The sequence below is a fragment of the Megascapheus bottae genome, chromosome X (genome assembly GCF_031878675.1).
Source record: "Megascapheus bottae isolate mThoBot1 chromosome X, mThoBot2.hap1, whole genome shotgun sequence".
Lineage (NCBI taxonomy): Eukaryota > Metazoa > Chordata > Mammalia > Rodentia > Geomyidae > Megascapheus > Megascapheus bottae.
Window position 1 is genome coordinate 95,701,773 of NC_143547.1, and position 21,949 is coordinate 95,723,721.

Here is a 21,949-nt window from a genome sequence, read left to right on the forward strand (position 1 = left end):
ATGAGATAACCAAGGGACAACAAAAGAGATGAGAGATAACATAGTACATTAAGGACAACAATCACTCATTATATGGCTTTTGTTTCTATGTCCTGGAGGTCCTTTAGTTTACCATCATACTATATGGCCTTATGTATCTAGGTTTTGTTCTATTGTAAATCTCTGCTAGGAGAGCCCAAGGTTTCTACTGATTATGACAAATGAGGGAAACCATTGAGCCTATGTTCCTTTGAGTCTGGCTTACTTCACTTAATATGATTTTTTCTAAATATTTACATTTCCTTACAAATGGGACAATGTCATTCTTTGTAACAGCAGCATAGAATTCCATTGTGTATAAATATCACATCTTCTTGATCCACTCATCAACTGAGGGGCATCTGGGTTGGTTCCCTATCTTTCCTATGGTAAATAGTGCTGCAATGAACATCAATGTGCTAGTGGATTTAGTTTGTACTTGTTTTTGGACGATTGGGTAATTCCAAGTAGTGGAATTGCTGGGTCATAGGCAAGTTCTATGTTTAGTCTTTTGAGGAATTGCCATACTACTTTCCATAGTGGTTGAACAAGTTTCCACTTCCACCAACAGTGTAGTACTGATCCCTCCTGGCCACATCCCCTCCAGCATCTGTTGTTGCTAGATTTCTTGATCATGGCCATTATAACTGGAGTGAGGTGGAATCTTAGAGTTATTTTTATTTGCATTTCATATATATATATGTATATATATATATATATATATGGGCTTGAGCACTGTCCTTGGACCTTCTCAAGACTAGAGCTCTACCATCTGAGCCTCAGCACCACTTCTGGCTTTTTTCTATATATGTGGTACCAAGGAATTGAACCCGGGTCTTTGTGCATGCTAGGGAAGCACTCTACCACTAGGCCAAACTCCCGGCCCCAGGCAAGGAATATTTTTAAGGAAGTTTTGTAATAGTACACCTCAGAATTCATTGCCTACAAATTACATTCATATCCAATAGTATTATAGTGTAACTGTGCAAAGCCCATAGTAATAAGATGGAACTGTATACTCTGAAACTATAGGAGGATAGACATGAAATTCTAGAGAAAGAATGTAATACCATAGGCTAGATGAATAAGGATAAAGTGTAGAAAATTAGCAGGACCATTCGTAAGGCATTATAACCTTCCATTTGACAGATGAAAAGAACATGAAATGAAATGTAGCAGCTGCACTTGTCCTGTTGAAAATGGAAGAGGAAAAGTCAAGTGTAATGTTCAAAAATCTTTTCATACTTAGAAGGAATTCATTGATCATCTTCCTTTGAAATATAAAAGATGTTAGAAGAAAAGAAAAAGTTGACAGTGAAAAAACATTTGAAAAGAAGAAAAAGGGAATGCAAATGGATGAACTAGTATATCTGGGTTGGACTTACATTTCTTTAGGTTTCTCAGTGTGGGAAGAAACCAATATGTTGGGTTACCTTTCCTGGGGGTATGTTAATTCTGTATGCTTCTGGGTTCCCACATTTCTGTTTGGTCAGGTGTGTGTAGTTTACTGAATCAACCATCACAACTGGCCTCTAGAACACATTGATCTTTCCTAACCAATGTGATCAAAGGGTAAGAAAATCTTTTTGGTTCTGTTAGGTCAGAAACAAAATTGAAATTGTCTCAGAATGATCTTTACCTCAGACACTAGAGGAAAGCAACAAAAAGCATATATGAATTCTCATTTAAGATTATTGCCTCAAGCTGAAATAATGACTAATCTCAAAATTCACTCAAGTATCTAGGCCCCACATCTATTGCCTTTCTGTGTCATGAAAGTATCATTTGTTTTCTTCCTCCTGTGTTCATGGCACTTTTTCTAGGGACAAGACATATGAACATCCAAGGCATGATTTCTAGTTAGAAGAATTATTAATTGACTAGTAGGTAGCATTGGCTAGAATAAATATCTTTGTATGTTTTCTGCTACACATCAAATCCAAATCTCCTTATAATAGAGCAAAGTTTGGAAGAATTTGGTCATCCTTAATCTGCTGTAAAGGATTATACGAAGCATGTGCTCATAATGAAGCAAGATAGAAAGAAAGCAATAATAAGCACAGAAATGTTCTCTTTCTGTCTTTTTCCCTCTCTCCTCATTTTTTGCAGCACATCTCTGGCACTGTCTTGTTTACTGTGTAATTTGGTGTCAGGAAAAATCTTGAATTTAGCTGAATAACAACACATATTATAGCGAAATTGTTAACTAGAACAACTTTTGTTTAACCTGTGGTTAGCAAAGCAGGGAAGGTGTATGAAATAAAAGATAGCAAAATATGATAGCTTTCATAAGTCAGCATGAAGACAAGTAGAAATTGTGCTTGTGCTAAAAAGATGCCTTCAGAGATTCTTCATCACATAGTCTAAGCATTGAGATGAACCTCAGGACCAGAGAAGTCCATGCTTAGCATATTGGATGACATCTAAGTGCTCAGGAATTGATGAATGAGTTCCATTCTGACTGTGTCTTATGTCCCATTCTACAGACTTCTCCCCTGCAGTTCCTTGTTATATTAGCCATTTTCCGAATCTTGAGTCTTTTACCTAGGAGTTAAAAAATCTCCCGAAGAGGCAGCAGTATTTCCTACTATATGCATAAACCAAGATGACACCAAGAACTATGCTGAGCCATTCAGAAGAGTGACAAATGAGGAAAATGATTGACAGGCCTGGTTGCTTAGCCAAGGACACAAAGTCAGTATTGGCACAATTAGCACAATCACACCAAGTTTACTCATTCCCATAATGCATGCCCTGGGCAAAAGCAGGTTATCCTCACCACTCACATCTGTTAACATATCATAATCTCATATTGACTGAACATTTTCTACAGGTGGTATTCGATTTGGCTGAATGCTTTCGTCTTCTTTCGCAGCAACAATACGATAGGTAGTGATATGTAAAGAGCCAGGGATGTTATCACCATTCATTAGGAGAAATGCCCTCACAATAAGTAAATTAAAAAGACCAATGCCATCTTACTGGACTGAGCAGTTAACTGATTATTAGTAGATATATTAGTAACAAGGAATAAAGTTCAAACTAGTTCTTTTGTTCCGCCCAAAAGAGGTGATTTGCCTCCTTCATATTGTGAAGTATCATTAGAAATGATGAATTATTATATTACTCTGTGGAAGTATGTATATCACCAAGTTTTACAATTTGCATTCATCACTTAAAAATTAATATCACAGTGATTGTCTATAGAGATTCCCTTCTTGAATACTTGTTTGTTAAACAAAAAGTCATTTGAAATATGACGTAAAAATCAATATTAATAAATTCTTTAATAAAAAAGTCAAACTAGGGGGGTAAAAGGTCCTAGAGCCAGAAAAAATTAATACGAGACCAAGCAGGGAGCCAGTAGCTCATGTTTGCAATCTTAGCTAATCAGGAGGCTGAGATTTGAGGCTTGATATTGAAAACCAGCCCAAGCAGGAAAGTCTCTGAGACTCTTATCTTCAATGAACCACCAAAAAGCCAGAAGTAGAGATGTAGAGATGTGGTTCAAGTGGTAGAGCATTAGCCTTGAGCACAAAAGCACAGGGACAGTACCCAGACCCTGTGTTCAAGCTCTAGGACTGGCAAATAAAAGTTTATACCACATATGGTGATATATCCTTGTAACTTCAGCATTTGGCAGTTGGATATAGATAGATAAGTATATCACATAGATATATTGATATAACATCTATATGTTTGTATATATATGTAATATAATACAGTATATGTGGTATATATGTATATATGTACTAGTATATGTATATGTAAATATATATGTATAAAGTGCTCTCCAAGAATATGGTCATTCTACTAGCATGCATTGTTCCATAACCAAGAGCCTACATGGTTATAGGACTAGAGCCTACTTGTTCTGTGACTAAGAACAAACTTATTTTTTGGCCACACAATCCTAGAGCAGTGAAGGCACTGAGGCAGAAAGACTTAGGCAGTGAAAGAAAAGCAGTAAGATAACAAGTTGTCCAAATACTTGCCTATAACTGCCACTGATTGCTTGAACTCCTGGGATGGTTTCCAAAATGGATCTCAGCATACTCCATCTGTGGGGGAAGGAGCAGTGAAAGAATTTGTCTATTAGCATCTGTCTCCAGTTAGTCAAAAGTTTAGCTTCTGGGGCATCAACTCCACTAGATGTCCCAGTTTGGGTATGCTTGGACACCCAGATATACACATGGCATTCCAAGTCCTGGCATGAACAGGGAAACCTGAAGGCAAGGGGTAAATTGTACATAGAACATTATATGAGCCAAGGCAATTCAAGGCAACACCTGTGTGAAGTTCATTGACATTTATGTAGAGCTGATCATTACAGTATTAGAAAAAGCCACAGGAGAGGCTGAGAAAAACAAAGTTGGTGCATAGGAGGTGTCAATCCAATCATTTCTTTTCAAACTTTTTATAACTGCATAGACATTTGAGCATTTCTATTAAAAGCTGGAGTGTGGTTGAACATATAGGGAAGGAGAAGGTGCCATAAATTAATTCCCTTTATGTACTGCTCTTGACATAGAAATATGTCCAAGCTACAACCTATTATTCTTGACTCAGCAAGACTCAGCTAGCAAGGCCTAAAACATACTACTTCCTATTATTCAGATTGTATAAGAGTAACAAAGAAAAATCACTGGAAATACAAAATACAAAATAGATAGCAGGAATAATCCAATTCTGTTAAGTATCACAAGTAATGTGAACTGGGATTAAAATAATCTATTAATGATAATTTTTACTTTGGAATTAAAATCCAATTGCTTACTATGGGCAAAAGAAATATTCAAAATGTAATTATGCTGGGAAGTTAAAATTAAGAGTTGTAAATGCTAGCAGAAACAAACTAGCTAAGCAATCTTAATGTCAGACAAAATAGAACCCAAAGCAAACAGTTTTACCTGAAACAAAAAAGTATTTTGTATTAATGTCTCAGACTGATTTCATGGGAGAATAAAGAAAGCACACGCCACTAGAATCTTTAGAGCTTTTAACATATAGTGTCTCTAGCATTTGACTTTCCTAAAGGACAGTATTTTGTGTTCATGTTTGATACATATCCACCAGAGCCAGCAAGCTGCTTTTAGTTTTATATGGCCTCAACCAGGACTACAATTTCTAGGTATCTCTGGATTCTACCTGTCTAGCTTTGGAAGTCAAGAATCTGCTAGAATAATAAACCAACAGAGGATATACTTCAATAAAGAGAGCTAGCGACAACATGAAAACATGTAATTGCTTTTATCTTTAGCAACTGAAAGAAATAAGTATAAAAACATAACTTTCAGACAAATGGTTATACATTTAGACAATGCAAAGTACCTAAATAATTAGAATAAATGGATGTAGAAAGAAAGGCTGCTATACACTAAAGATACAAATAATAGTTGTGTGCCTATACTAGCAACAATTATACAATGAAAAAATAAATTCTTGGGAATACAAGAAAGAAGAATATATAAGAGCTGGGTAATAGTAGCTCAAGTGGCTAAGATCTGGAGGGTCATGGTTTGCGGCCAGCTTTGAGACTCCATCTCTAAAATAACAAATAGTAGAGTGCCAGGTTAGCCAATATGAGGTCCTGAGTTTAAGCCTCAGTACTAGAAAAAAAAAGGAGGAGGAGGAGGAGGAACAGAAAGAGAAATACAAAGAGAAGGAGGAGGGGCGTACTAAGAGAAAGACAATATATACAAGAGCTCCACACAAAACTATGTATCACTATTAAGAAAAAGTGTCCATGGAATAATGAATAAAATATACCAAACATAAGAAATATCTCAGGGCTGGAAGTTTGGCCTAGTGGTAGAGTGCTTGCCTAGCATGCACGAAGACCCGGGTTCAATTCCTCAGCACCACATACATAGAAAAAAAAACTGGAAGTGGTGCTGAGGCTCAAGTGGTAGAGCTCTAGCCTTTAGAAAGTCCAAGGACAGTGCTCAGGCCCTGAGCCCAAGCCCAGGACTGGCAAAAAAAAAAAGAAATACCTCCTAATTCAGTCAAGGCAGTACTAATCAAAACCATGGAAGGATAGGATTGAGAAGGTAATTCTAAAACATAAATATATGAAAATGGAAAGGTCCAAAGATAGCCAAGACAATTTAGAAGATGAATAAAATTGGAGTATGCATACTACAAAATATTAATATTTGTAGAGATTTTTTTATCCCAAAAGTAGAGAAATAGACCCATGTAACAGAATTAGAAATCCCCAAAATATATGTGCTCATGTGTAGAGACTTAATTTATGGCAGAAGTACCTCTGCAATGGAGTAGAGGATGGCTGTTGTTTTCAATAAGCCATGATGTGTCAATTATAAATTCACATAGGGGGAGTCCATCTGTATCCTTCACTCCCAACATGCTTCATAATCAAGCCCCAAAGGGAGCTAAGGATCTAAATATAAAATATACGACATGGTGATCTTAGGATAAACAAAATTTTTTAATGGGTACAAAAACACCCACCACAAAGATCAAGACATTAGAGAGAGAGCTAATGTGGAGGAATGTACCTTTAATCTTTCATTTTTTCCTCCATTGTGGGGCTTAAAATCTAGGCCTGGGTACTGTGTTTGAGCTTGTCTGCTCAAGGCCAGCAATGTACCTCTATGAACCACAGCGCCACTGCCAGTTTTCTGCTAATTACTTGGAACTTTCGTGCCTGGATTGGCTTTGAACTGTGATCCTCAGATCTCAGCCTTCTAATTAGCTAGGATTACAGGTGTGAGCCATCAGCATCAGGCTGGAGGAAGGTATCTTCAATGTAGATAACTAGAATGTTCAGACACTGCTGATGGTGACATAAATGTGTATTATCACTTCATAAAGTAGCTACTAAAACTGAATATATGAATAAATAATTCGTATAAATCTAGTAAAATGCACGCTTGTGTTACCCAAATATAGGCATTGCCATATACATTAATATATTGTGCAATTGGAAACAATACAGCACAATTGATGAGTAAAAGTTGTAAGATAAATACAACAAAATGGACTACTGCTCTGCCAAATCACATACGTGAAACTCATAAAATGACAAATGAAAGAAACAAGAGTATATATTATTAATTTCTATTTGAATCAAGTTCATAAACTAGTACAATTTTTCATTGTGTTAAATGTCTATGTAATGCTAACCTTTGAAAGGAAGTAGGATAGAGCAATTGCAAGGGGGCATTATGAGAGCATTGGGGATTTGATATTGTCTCAGCAGTATTTAAACATGTGCATAAAAGTGACAGATACTTTTCCATCTCTGAGTCCCACTTAAGCAAGCAGGTGTTTAATTGCAGCCTATAATTTGGTGAAAGTAGAATATTTTATCAAGTAGTTTTATATCAAATCAAATATATCTAACACAAGATTGTTATACTGTAATGATTTTTTTTTTACTTTCTTTCCATATTACCTCAAGGCTCCAAAGTTTCTTACCATGAATGTTCTCAGCTTATATTTGAGCCATATATGAGTCAATATTCTCATGTACTCTTTAGAAAGATATGTTAAATAATGCTATTTCTATTGATTTTTCTTTATTTCAGATGCAACTTGTAACATTAAGAATGGCAGATGCAAGCAGTTTTGTAAAAATGGCGCTGGAAACCAGGTGATTTGTTCCTGTACTGAGGGATACAAGCTTGCTGAAGACCAGAAGTCCTGTGAACCAGCAGGTCAAAATCTAAATAAATTTTTAGAAGAAAATTTATATTAAAAACTTTTAACATTTTACTGACCTATTTTTCCAAATTTTTTATTGTGATTAATAGAAGGGTTACATTATATTCACCAGATAGAAGGTGCATAACTTCACAAACATTGATACCCTTTCTCATGACATGGTCGCTATTTCCCTCCCCCCCTCCCCCTGCTTATCTTGATTTCCCTCCTTACCTATCCAATTTCAAATAACCAATTAAGCACATATAAAATACATTAGATAACAAGGTGAAAAATTGTAATAATATGAGATAACCAAGGGATGGCAAAAGAGATGAGCGATAACATAGTACATTAAGGACAACAGTCACTCATTATATGGCTTTTGTTTCCTTATCCTGGAGGACCTTACATTTAGTGTCGTACTATTTGGTCTAAAGTCTCTAGAATTTGTTCTATTGTGAATCTCTGCTAGGAGAGCCCAAGGTTTCTACTGATTACTGACCTGACCTATTTGAATTCTTAACTTGTATCTACTTCCTTGTCAAGTCAAACAAAAGATCAACTGAACAAATTAATTTTCCAAATTATATCATGTTTACATATAAATTCTATAATTATCTATAGCCTAAATTCTTTTCTATATTCAATATTTTCTGACTTTTACATCATGAAGCAATAGATTTGTGTAACCTCAGTGAATTATTTATAACTCCACTGCGTGCTGGTGGTGCACGCCTATAATCCTACCCTCTTGGGAGGCTGAGATCTGAAGATTATTGTTCAAAATCAGCATAGGCAGGAAAGTTCCTGACTCATGTCCAAACCATGACCAAAGAGGACCTGTGACTCTGGTGGTAGATACTAGCCTTGAGTAATAAAGGCAAGAGACAGTGTCCAGATCCTGAGTCAAAGCTCCACTAGCAGGATCAAAAATTATAAATGATGAAATCATATAGTAAAGTAGTATTGTATTATAAGATATACAAAATATTGACTAAATAATAGGTTTTATATAAAAGGAAGGTGAATTGTAAGCATGAGTCAAGTCAGGCCTGTTTAGTTTAATGAAACTCTTTCTGCACTTTGAGGGATGAGGAATGGTTTCCTTTCTTGGTGTTAAAATGGTTTAGCAGCTAACTGGTTAAATTTTGCTAAACTTCATATCACAATCTATACAATAGGGAGAAAAGCCATGTTTCCCAGCCATATGAATTTTACCACCATGTTGATAGCTGACTGGTATTTTACAATGTCTCCACATATGTCACCCTTCTCTAAAGAAAAAGCAGTAAAAACTTATTCTAAAAAAATTAAGCTCAACAGGCACTGCTTTCTCATGCCTGTAGCTACTCAGGAGGCTGAGATGTGAGGATCAATGCCAGACTGTAAATAAAGTCTGGGAGATTCTTAATTCCAATTACCCAGCAAAAAGCTGAAAGTAGAACTGTGGTTCAAATGGTGGAATGCTAGCCTTGAGTAAAAAAGACTTCTAAGACATTGACCATACACTGAGTTCAAGCCCCAGCCCCAGGGTGCGCATGTGCACACACACACGCACACACACACACACACACACACATACACACACACACACACTTAAGCTCAGCAGGATCAATTGTTTTTGATAAGAAGGCAGCATTTTGAAGTAAACTCGACATAATTTATTCTGTATTTCCCAAACCTGATATTATTAAATGGGTGTATCAAATTATGTACCATTCCTCTATAACCTCAGCAATGCACCATAAGAAGGCTATTAAAGAAAAGAGCCAAATATAGGAAAATACATGATACAAGTGAAATGAAGTCTCCATAATACTGTGAAGGCCACCTTCCTGGTTCTTTCATGTACTCTGCTTTAATGCTAAACCACCTTGGGAAAGATGCATGTAAGATTATGTGTATACCCAGAGTGTATTTAACTTTAATGAAGTTTACTTCCAATGTGGACAGGTGGCAGGGTAGCTAAACCCATACATAACTTTGTATGTCAGAAGAGGAGACAGACTTGTGATCCATCTCCACCTAATTAGAGTTATATTTACTATAGCCTTAGCCAAACCTAAAAGAAGCTTTCCTGCCTTTTCGAAGATAATGGTCCCTTTCATGTAGCCATTGTTGATTGTGTATATTTATACAAGAATATTTTGGACTAATTTCCTGCTTTCTCAATGGCATGCTGCCTTCATGATACCCAAGTATTACAAAGCAGCTGGTTGCTATAGAAATGTAGAAATGTCTTTTCTAAAGGACATGGCTAGTATTATTGTGAGAATTGAAAATGATGGGTGAAATGACTGTTTGACTATACATTTCTGTGCTAGTATAGTATCAGTAGATGTATCAGTTGAAGTATCAGTAGATGATTTGGGAAAAATTAATCAGCCAAGGAAAAGAGGTAGTTAGGTCCTAGGTTAATATGGTCATGATAGTCATAATATTAACCTATTGGTTTAATACTGTTCAACCAGATAATTGAATCACAGTAATATTTCCTCAACACATAACTAAATTCCAATTTAAGGGTACTGTTGTCTACAAAGAAATCTTGTTAAAGACAAGCAGCAAAAGTGCCATTTACCTAATTCTAAAGTTAAAGTGGTGGCTCATGCCTGCAATCCTAACAATTCTGGAAGCTAAGATCTAAGGACGTCGCTTCCATACTAGCCCCAAACAAGGGAAGTCCATAAGACTGTTATCTCCAATAAACCACAAAAAGAAGCCGGAAGTGGAGTTGTGGCTGAAATATATAGAGCATCAATCTTAAGCAAGTAAGAACAAGAGGCCCTTATTTTAACACCCAGTACCAGCGCTAAATAAGTAAATAAATAAATCAGTGAAAGTTACAAATCACCAGATTTTCATTCAGGAGTAGCATTTGAAAGAAATATTTTTGTAACAAAACCACACTGAAGATCATCCAAAATGTCAACAAATCAATCATAGAACTCCCAATTATTTTGATAAAGTTAATAAGTTAACAGCCTGGCTCAGTGGCTCATGTCTGTAATCCTAGCTACTCAGTTGACTGAGATTTGAGGATCACGGTTCAAAGCTAGCCTGGGAATAAAACTCCATGAAATTCTCATCTCCAACTAACCATCAAAACCTGGAAGTGGCGCTGAGGCTCAAGGGGTAGGGTGATAGCCTTGAGCTGAAGAGCTTAGGGACAGCCCCCAGGCCCAGAGTTCAAGCTCCATGATCCACAACAACGACAAAAAGATAATGAGTTACAGAGTCAACGGTCCTTCGGTCCTTCCCGTGAAAATGTTGAAGACAGAATGCAATCATCCATTTCATTGGCTAATATATTCCTTGATTACATTATTTTTCCCAATTGATAGGGATTAGGCTTCATTTTCATTTTTTGAAAAGCATGTTCCTCTTGCCAGTGAGAAATATGAAAATACTATTTTTCTTCTATTTTTGTAGTGTCTTTTCCATGTGGAAGAGTTTCTGCTTCATTCGCTTCTCAGAAGCACACTCGTGCTGAAACGATTATTTTTAATATGGAGTATGAAAATTCTACTGAAGCTGGAAGCTTTTTGGATAACGTCACTGAAAGTGCCGAACCATTTAATGACTTCACTCGGGTTGTCGGTGGAGCAAACGCCCAACCAGGTCAATTCCCTTGGCAGGTACTCTATACTAACCGTGTCAAAACTGGGGCTCCACTGGCAAAAACACAAGGCAGGTCAAAAAGACAGGCTGAGACACTAAAAAGACCTATGGGGGGGATGTAAGAGAAATATTTTCAGCACTAACCAACATGAGAAAGCCCATAGATGAGTGTCTGTGAGGAAAACCTCCAGGTGAAGAAGAATATGGCACCAAGAAAAGGGCACAATGGGTTTCCAAAACATCCGGTGGACCCAGGGGGAGGGATGCAAGTGAGGTGTCAGGCACTGAGATTCAGCATCAGCCCCAAGGAATGTGGTCCTCACATTCAGTCTATTCAAAGGATATTCTCTACCTAATATGCTTTCCTGGTACTTATTTTATTTAAAAAGAAGAAGAAAGGAAAGTCTCTAGGTCAAAAAAACATGTGGATTATCTTGAAAGGCATGAAGAAAAGGATTCATTGTTGTTGTGTGTATGTTCAATACTCTGATGATCTGCAAAGCCAACCAGGGCAAAAAAAAAATTAAAAAAAAAACCATGAGATTGTTATCTCCAATTAACCAAAAAAGCCCAAGTGGAATTATGCAAGTCAAAGTGTACCAGCTTTGAGAAAAACTCCTAAAGGATAGCACTCAGTTGCTGAGTTCAAGGCCCAGTACTATCACAAATAGAAAAGGAAAGAGTGAAAGAGAAAGGAAGGAGGGAGAGAGAGAGGGAGGGGGGAAGGAAGAGAAGGGAAGGGAAGGAGAGGGGAGGGGAGGGGAGGGAAAGGAAGAGGAAGGGAGGGGAGGGGAGGGAAAAGAAGGGGAGGGGAGGGGAAGGGAGGGAAGGGAAGGAGAGCGGAGGGAAGGGGAGGGAAGTGAAGGGGAGAGAAGGGAGGCAGGCACAGAAAAGGAGAAAAGGGACACATATGAAAAGAATGAAGTCAAGAATGAGGTTGGTGTAATGAGTATATGACATCATATCCTGGTTCACTAGCAGTAGAAATGATGAATTAAACTCCACCCTGGACCTACTGCATGAAATTGACTAGGGAATTAATCTATGTGTTTGTTTGAAAACAATATCTATTTAATCTGATCTCATGCACCCTATTTTTCCCTTTGTACAGCTCTCACTTAAGTAAACCCTACCAAGGTTGCTTTTCTTATCTACCATAATCTCTTCTTTCCCCCATCTATCTACATTTTTTCTATTCTTTACCAAATTGGCTTTCTGCATTGTCATTTTTTGCCATTGCTGGGCCTTGAACTCTGGCTGAACACTGTCCTTGGGGGTTTCTCAAGGCTAGAGTTCTACCACTTGAGCCACAACCCCACTCCTGTCTTTTTTTTTCTATGTATGTGGTACCAAGTAATTGAACCCGGGTCTTCATTCATGCTAGGCAAGTGCTCTACCACTAGGACAAACTCCCTGGCCTGCATTGTCCTGTCTGAACAATCTCTCTATTCTCCCATTCTTTTTAACCTCCACATATCTCATTCCATCCAATTTTCTTGTATTATCATGCATTTTTATATATCCAACTTCCATGAGTAGGATGGTCACAATAAAAGACCTCACTTGATGACAATTATACTTCTCCAGCTAGTGGGATGTAAATGGAGCTTACAGTAAAGGAGCCATATTAGCAACTAAGAATATTGTTTCCTTTTTTTTAATCTTAGTACTTCTTTCATTATAAAATGCTTTCACGGTGGTCTTAGTACTGACCAACAAAAACAGTTTCATAAGAATAAAATAAGGAAGTAGTACCAATTTGATACAGTCTCTTTCCCACCCATTCCCTTTGGGTTTTTTTTTGCATTAGCATATACTATCATATAAAGAAGTTTCACTGTAATATTTCCATATATGTGATATATTTTATTTTCTCTCTATCACTATTTCTCATTACTCTGTCCATCTCCCCACTCTTTTAAGGTTTTTGTTTTTTTTTTCCTATTCCTGGAACTTGAACTCAGCCTGGGTGCTGTCCTTGAGCCTCTTCATGCTCAAGGCTAGCAGTCTTCCACTTGAGCCACCACTCTATTTCTGGCTTTATCTGAGTAGTTTATTGGAGATTAGAGTCTCACAGAGTTTGATGCCTGGGCTGAGTAGCTAGGATCACAGATGTGAACCACTGGTTCCCAGCCGTTTTAATTTTTTTTAAACTGAATTTCATTATGGCATAAGATCATACTCACTTCCAGCCAATCCCTTTAAAGGAGGTGTTTGGCAGTATTTTAACAATTCAGATACTTCCTAAGAAAAATTCTAATAACTCTACTAGACATTGGATTTTCTGTTCAAGCAAAAGTCAGCATTGAATGGTGGTTGCAAATCTGTAGGGAACATGCTATAAAAGATATGCATCATTTAAGTTCTTTTATGTCTTCACTGCACCCTTCATACATATATTCACAACCTATTTCATGCATATGAACTGAGATTACTGACCACAGAAATACAAAGCATTAGAGCCTCCTCATTTCCAAAGGTAAGGTGCTAAGTAACTTTTTAACAAACTTGGGAAAGTCTCCACCATACTTTCCCATGGTTTCTTTTGTCAACTCATAAGTCTCCCCACATTTTTCTCCATCTGGTTAGTTATGAAAGGCTACTAGTTTCAAAAAATGGAGATAAGGGTCGGGAGTTTAATGGTAGAGTGCTTGCCTACCATGCATGAAGACCCAGGTTCAATTCCTCGGTACCATATACATAGAAAAAAGCTGGAAGTGGTGCTGTGGCTCAAGTGGTAGAGCTCTAAGCCTTGAGAAAGCCCAAGGACAGTGCTCAGGCCCTGAGTTCAAGACCAGGACTGACAAAAATGGAGATAAGTACATTATTTAAAAGTCAATGTTAGACAAAGATAATACAGAAAATCACAATAAACACAACCTTTTCTCATTGATGGAAAAGTGAATTTTAGTAGTCTGTAGTTAATCTGTAGGTTAGGAGTACACTAGACATTTTTTTTTTAAAAAAAATGGAAGTAGCAGGGTTTGAACTCATGGTCCTGCATTTGCTAGGACCCTGCTCTATCAGTCAAGCCACAGTTACATCCCAGAATACTAGCTTTGTTTGTAGGCAATAACCAACTGCCATGCTCAAGGCCTCAGGAACAAGCAAGCAAAAGCTACATTTTCAGTTGCCATCCTATTCTGTCTCTGGCCCCGAAACATGAAATCGTCTAGAAATGTCACCTAGAAAAGAGAATTGAAAATGTTCATGTTTTCTAAAAGCCATTCTTTCTGGGAGTTGCTAGTTTGTGGGAGTGAGGAATAAAAGGATCACTCAGGTGAAGAAATCCCACAAAGAAAAACAAGAGTTCACTTCCATCTGGACCGAAGAAGAGTTTGAATGAATTGGATATGTTTATTTTAGTCTGTTACAGAACAGCTTTAGATGAGCTGTCTTACAAGAGCCACACAGCTCCTGTAAGGGGAAGGGGACGAAAAAGGAAATGCCTCTTGATGTGATTAGCAGGTGAAACTTAGGCTTTCATTAACGACTGGGTCTGGAACCTGGATGGATAGCTTTGGGAAAAATCATTGATGGAAAAAATAGTTATGGAAATGTTCACTGAAACTGTTGTTCTATCACAGGAGATAGCAGCACCAGACTGGCTCCATCCAGGGAGTGGAGAGGAGTCTGTCTGTTGACCTTGACCCTTGTGTGCAGGGCTAGAAATAGCAGGAAGCTGATCCTGCTTTGAAATCTTGCATTGTCATGCTCATTCCTTACCTTAGGTGAAGGTTTTTTGACTCCATTTGCTGGTCTGGAAGCAAGGGCCAACTGAGGCTCTCGTAGTACTGGCAACTGCAACTGCCCTGATGCTCCCAAAGTTTCTGGAACAGCCTTCCTCAAGCCAAAGGCACAAGCCAATCAGGAGAGTTATTCCCTTCAATTTCCTTTCACAAGTCTAGAGGTGAGCTCAGAGCTCTTTGTGCACCCAGAAAAAAGAAACAAGGACTCTCATTGGACTCTTCAGTGGAAGAGAGAGCTAAGTGCACTGTATAGGAAAAGACAGAAGATTCTTAGCTATTGAGAAGAGCAAAGAACTGCGGCCTTGCGTTTCCTTTCAACACTGGGGAATTTTATCGCTTCTATTGAGATTGCTTTCATTAACAGCTCAAAAAAGGGAGAAGCTTGATAGATCAACAGAGAGTTTCACCTGTGTAAAGCTTTCATTCGTTCTTTAACAATTCTGAGCATCCTCAATCTGGCCCTAAGAATTGCTCTCACCTTTTTTGCATTGGGTTAAGGTCTGTCAAGCCCTAACTGTGATGTCCTTGATCTTTTTATTTTCTATTTGCCATGGTTCTTTAAGAGCTGTATTTATTCCACATTTACTAATCTGAAGATTATTCTAGTAGATTGATGGAAAGACTACAATAGAAGAAATATAATGACTCCAGTCTCTTTATTATTGAATCATGGGCATTATGAATGCTTAACCATTTTAAAGCAAATCTGTACATACCTTATTCTATCCTTGGCCTAAATATTCATGATAGCTTAACATTCCCCTGCCCCCAATCTTGGCTTCTCTTAGCTTTGGCCTGAAGCTATCCTTGAAGTTACCTCGAGTCCTTTCCCTGTGCAGCTAGCTATGCAAATCCAATCCTTTCCATCTGATGAGGACTCAGTGGTGGCAGACAGCATGCATACTTACCATATGTATGAATCAGAGCTTTCCTTTTGTTAGTGGGAGGAGGTGTTACATGAAGGTCTTAATAGTACCCAAGTTTCACCACTTGGGGAAAAAAAGGCAACCCTTTATTATCCATACCTCCATGATAAAATCAATTAGGAGAAACATATGTAACCTCACCGAGCTCCACAAAGCTAGCTTGCACAGACAGAACATTATTTTCTAAAATTATTGAATTAAATATATTTATTACAGTGAGCACTCTATTTTAATGGTTATCATTAGCTATTAAAAGCCAATTGAATCAGGTGCTGGTAGCTCACATCTATAATCCTAGCTAATCAGGATGCTGAGTTCTCAGGTGAACTGCTCTAAGCCAGCCAGAAAAGAAAAATCCATGAGACTTTTATCTTTAATTTACCACCAGGAAACTCAAAGTGGTTGAGTGCTAGCCTTGAGTAGAAGACATCAGGGAAAACATTCAGGACCTGAGTTTCTAAGCCTCACAACTGGAAAAAAAACCTCTCGAGCCAAGTAAGCTAGGGCCACGAGTTAGTCAAAGCACATCTTTGGGCATTACAAACAAGCTGAACTCATGAATACATGGCTTGACTTTGTGTATGAGAGAGAAAACACAGTAAAGGGGTGTTGTTGGGAAGCTAGGGTAGGAGGGGAAGGGGAAATCAAAGGGAAAACTAGGCTAGGTTGAAGGTTGGAAAGAGAACAGGACAGTAGCTGCTCCTCTGGGCGGTACTGTGATGAAAAGCATGAATATAACATTGTGAATGTATATTTTGTTGATGCATCTAGGTATAGGTGTGATATGTGTAAATGTGTGTATTTGAAATCAGCTTCCCATTAGGCTATGGCAACCATGACAATATTTGATAGATGAGAACTCAGATGCTCTGAACACATGCATTCCTTCTTCCCCACCATGCTTTGAAGTGATGTCTTCCAAGACTTGTCCTTGGCCAAGCACAGAACTCTTCCTCCAAAAAGCTAATATTTACATAGCTATGATGCTGAAATGGCCAAGCAAACATTGCAAAATCGTGCCATTTATAATATCTTTAAATGCAAATATAGTTTAGGCATTTTTTTGGCAAAAGATGTTTGCAAAAATTTGGAACACAAATCAGAGACTGACAAAAAATGTTCTTCAGGATTAAAAGAACAGCCATATTGCTCAGTCATCTAATGGAAAGCACTAGGAGCTGTGGGCAGCAAGTCTTTGGCAGAAGTTAGAGAAATTACCTCAAACTCTCCAGGCTTGGGGGCTGTGTCTGGCCTAAGTAACCCACTAAGCTGAGAGATGTCCAATATCCTTGCTTCCCCCCCAACAAATGGTGGTTGAGCACAAATAAAATGGCATCATTGCTCAAAAAATTCCATTTGATTAAACAGATACATTTATTTGGAAACATCATGACCAGTGTAAAACCATGTCACCCAAATGTACTTGGTGACAAAAATAATTTAAAATCATCAGAATCAGCCATGAAGTCCTACAACCAACTGCACATGCACAAGGCTCTGTACTTAAGAATTCACATCAGGCATTCAAAGTTTGCATTTGTGTTCTATAGCCAAAGCCTGAGGAAACAACCGATTATGTGAAAGGGACCCTGAACCACAGGTTATTGCAGTCCCATCTTTCACAATCTCCAAGGACAGTTTGTTCACCTTCCCCTCACCATCCCTGGGGCCTTAGCTAGCACCAATACCTGCTTAGTGACCATCCCTACCCCACATTTGTAGTGCCCAAACTCTTCCCTCCTGGTGTCTACCAGAAGCACTCACCAATGCTACATTTTACAAGGACCTCACCTGATTTTATTGCACTTGGGCCATATACTAAGTGCTCAACAGCACAAACACTGCTGTCAGGCAAACTCAATATTGTACTGTAGCTTGACAACTAAGTCACTTTAGGGGTGGATGTGGCATGCCCTAACCCTGACTTGCTTATATGTGAATGCGTAGAGTAATACTGTTCTATAAGAATATTATGGTTATTAACTGTACCTAAAACACCATAATGCTTGGCCCCAAATAGAAACCTTGAGAAAACTGTTAAATCTGAATGGTAGACACACTGGTGTTTATTATAGTTTTGCTTCTGTAAGGTATTTGTGTGGCTTTATTTTTTTTAAAGAAAAAACCCTTCTAGAACAAGAAAGAAATGAGATCCAAGGTCTGTGGTTAGTAGCTCTACTGACCACATTCCAGGCTGAAAGTTTTTACTTGAGTGTCTAGGATATGGTAGTTGCACAGTAATTTGAATTCAGGACCAGAAGACCTTTTAAAAAGAACATGTCCCAAGAACTATCTTTGCCCTACCCTTGAAAGTATTATTAATCCCCTCTTTACCTTGTTTATAAATACATAGGACTATTTGTGTCTCAAGATAAGAACATCAATTCACAAAAGAACCACTGGGTTCCTGCAAAGGGTTTTATTGAATGCTGAGTGCCCCCTCTAGTGTTCACACTTCTCACCTTATTTTTCCTGAAAATGCAGCTCAAGCCCTTGCTTACCCAGCAAATCAAATTTTCTCAATCAATCCTGACAAAGTGGTAAGAGTACTCATTGTCCTCTGTGATTGTGCAATGAACAGACAAATAAAAGAATGAGTTGGTCCTTTAATAATAGTGTCTAGGCTCTATAAATATTAACTATGATGTGTGTTTTACTCTATGTTCAAATATACAAGTATATGTGTAGAATTATATATATAGGTATATGTTTGTATATGCATGCATATGCATATATAGAGACAATATTATACATAACATAATGATTGAAATAAAGGTTCTATAAAGATTTACTTTTTTTGCCAGTCCTGGGCTTGAGCTCAGGGCCTGAGCACTGTCCTTGGATTTTTCTCAAGGCTAGAGCTCTACCACTTGAGCCTCAGCACCACTTCTGGCTTTTTCTAAGTATGTGGTACCAAGGAATCTAACCCGGGTCTTTGTGCATGCTAGGCAAGCACTCTACCACTAGGCCAAACTCCCGGCCCCAGAGCTTTACTTTTATATTTGTTTTGTATCTGCATTTGCAAAATACCCTTGAGAATTAAAATAAACTATCAAACAATCAAAAAAAATAGTGTCTAGGCTCAATGCAGCATTCAAATACCTTTGTTCACATTGCCCCCAAATCAAGCACAGCTAAGTCGACCTTTTATGACAAAGACAACTTATATTGCCAACCAGAGGGAACTGAATATGGTTAGAGGAGAGTGGACAGAGCGTGTGAGTCCTTGTGCTCCTCACTGCCTGCATGGCTATAAGCATTGCAGTGTGGAAGCTTTAGACCTTGTTCCATGATAAAAAAGAAAACTTTAGAAAGGTTTTACGAGACTCTGGGGGGGGGAAGTAAGTTATGTTTCCCATTCAAGTGAACTATGCCAGAGAGATTTCCTCATGCAGAGCAGATGACCCAATAATAACTCTTCATCTTGAAGAGTAGAGTCAGCACATTTCTGAAAATAATTACTATGTCCCCAAGAGGCAATTTGTGCCACCAGAGTCTGTCTCACCCCCCAAAAGGAATTCAAGGACTGCAAATCTCTGAAAGAAATCACTCCTCAGATTCGTCTCAGCTCATTTTACCACCCCTGCCAGTCTCATGGTGTTCATTCTCTTCTAGATAATTTCAGAATGGCTGTTTGAGTTTGTGCTATAGAAACACTCATTGATGGGTAAAGCTGACTAAAATTGTGAGGCTGTCTGCCCCTTGACCACCAAGTGCTTTGCTTCTCCATGGGAGTAACTCCCCTAATTCTCTCTTTCCCAGCAATCCATGCTACAAATCTTTTCAGGAATCCTCTATTCCTGGCCGCACTTAGAAAACAACTTTTGACCTACTCCTATAAATAACATATGGATTTGTTTTGTTTGGGATTAAATACACAATAGGATTCTTATTTCTGCAGGTCCTTTTAAATGGTAAAATTGCAGCATTCTGTGGAGGTTCCATCATTAATGAGAAATGGGTCGTCACTGCAGCCCACTGTATTGAACCTGGGGATAAAATTGAGGTTGTCGCAGGTAAATGAACACTTCATCTTTGACTAAGGTCCAGTAGGCTTGTGCTTGAGTAACTGGGGTTAGTAGTAGAGAGATCGTAATTTCAAAATCTACATCATTCCATTCGTGGTGCCCTATAATCCTTTTTGTAAACTATCTTTAAGGATATTTATTGATGCATTAATTTTCCCACAAAGCATCTAAGATTCAGATCATTAAGATGTGCATGTCAGTTTTCAGTAATGCTGAGTAGATGGGTAGAAAATAGGTTCCTATGAAAGACTGTGACTGAAAATGAAATTTATTTTCAACAGGTGAATATAACATTGATCAGAATGAAGATAGAGAGCAAAGGCGGAATGTGATTCGAGTCATTACTCACCAGAGCTACAATGCAACAATTAATAAATACAGCCATGATATTGCACTGCTAGAACTAGACAAACCCTTAATATTAAACAGTTATGTGACACCTATTTGTGTTGCCAACAGAGAATACACAAACACATTCCTCAAATTTGGATCAAGCTACGTGAGTGGCTGGGGAAGAATCTTCAACAAGGGGAGACCAGCTTCAATTCTGCAGTACCTTCGAGTTCCACTTGTTGATCGAGCCACGTGCCTTCGCTCTACAACATTTACTATCGACCGAAACATGTTCTGTGCAGGCTATCATGATGGAGGGAAAGATTCATGTCAAGGAGATAGTGGGGGACCCCACATTAGTGAAGTGGAAGGAACCAGTTTCTTAACAGGAATTATTAGCTGGGGTGAAGAGTGTGCCATGAAAGGCAAATATGGAATCTATACCAAGGTATCCCGGTATGTGAACTGGATTAAGGAAAAAACAAAGCTCACTTAATGAAAAAAAAATGCATTTCCAACCTGGACTCATTCAGACTGAAAGTGGACCCACTTAATTCATATTAGATTGATATGCAGGCATTGTCTAAATAGTACTTTTTGTGACCATATGGAAGAATTCATACAATTTATATTGTAGTAGAGTAAAGTAGATTCAAATATATAATTACAACAGAAATATAATCCCAGTGAATACCTCTTTAGTCTTGCAAACAGAAGTATCAATAAAGGTATTTTCAAATTTCTCCAATTATTTCTTGTTCAATAATTTACAGAGTAGCATCCCAAACACTACACATAACAAAACACTCAAAAGATTTAGGCCAGATATGGTGGCTCACTTCTGTAATCCTAGCAATTCAGGAGTGTGAGACCTGAAGATTACAGTTCAAAGCCAGGCCAGGCAGGAAAAATCTGTGAGACTTTTATCTCCAATTAACCATGAAAAGAGCTGGAGGTGTGGGTCAAATTACCTAGAGTGCTGATCTTGAGCACAAAATCTCATGGACAGTGATAAGGCCCTGAGTTCAAGTCCCAGTACCAACAACAGGAAAAAAAATGTAATGCAATGCAACAGGGAGACTTGGTATAAGATGACCTGTGCTGCAAGCCAAGATAATCTGGATCCTACTGGAACACAATTCGGCCTAACTAGCTGTGATGATCATTAGTCAGGAAACTGAGTCATGAGAGTATTAGCATTTTTTAAAAAAAGAGCAAAAAAAAAAACAACCACAACAAATCAAACCAACTTTAATGGCAAGTTAAAAAAGATGCTATTGTGACCTAAAGACAGTCAGGAGAACTTGAGGCATAATGGGGGCAGAAGTGGAGTCAGGCAGGTAGCCAGAAGACTCAAAGGGTGAAAGGCAGGATCTCCTGGAAGCTCAAGGGCTCAAAGAAGTTTATGGTACTGGTGGGGCTCCAGCAATCTATAGTTTGAGCAAGTCTCCTGCCCCCACCTGAGAGGGTTGGGGAGTGGGCTTTCATATTTAGATTAAGATTCTGGGCTGGAGACTGGGCTGATGGAATTCAGGGAAATCCCTGGGGAAAACATTCTCCCTGTGAAGACATGGGAGCAATATTTACTTATGAGAACAGAGCC

The 21,949-nt window shown here is 38.2% G+C and overlaps 1 protein-coding gene across 1 annotated transcript in view; it reads left to right on the forward strand.

Annotated features, from left to right (window-relative positions):
- The window catches only part of F9 (coagulation factor IX), a 35,839-nt gene extending 14,745 nt beyond the window's left edge, over nt 1-21,094 (forward strand). The window contains exons 5-8 of the mRNA XM_090326187.1: nt 7,572-7,700; nt 11,122-11,327; nt 19,887-20,001; nt 20,295-21,094. Coding sequence (XP_090182313.1) covers nt 7,572-7,700; nt 11,122-11,327; nt 19,887-20,001; nt 20,295-20,842 — 998 coding nt within the window. The 3' untranslated portion in view covers nt 20,843-21,094. The remainder of the gene's footprint in view (nt 1-7,571; nt 7,701-11,121; nt 11,328-19,886; nt 20,002-20,294) is intronic.
- Nucleotides 21,095-21,949: the final 855 nt, after the last annotated feature.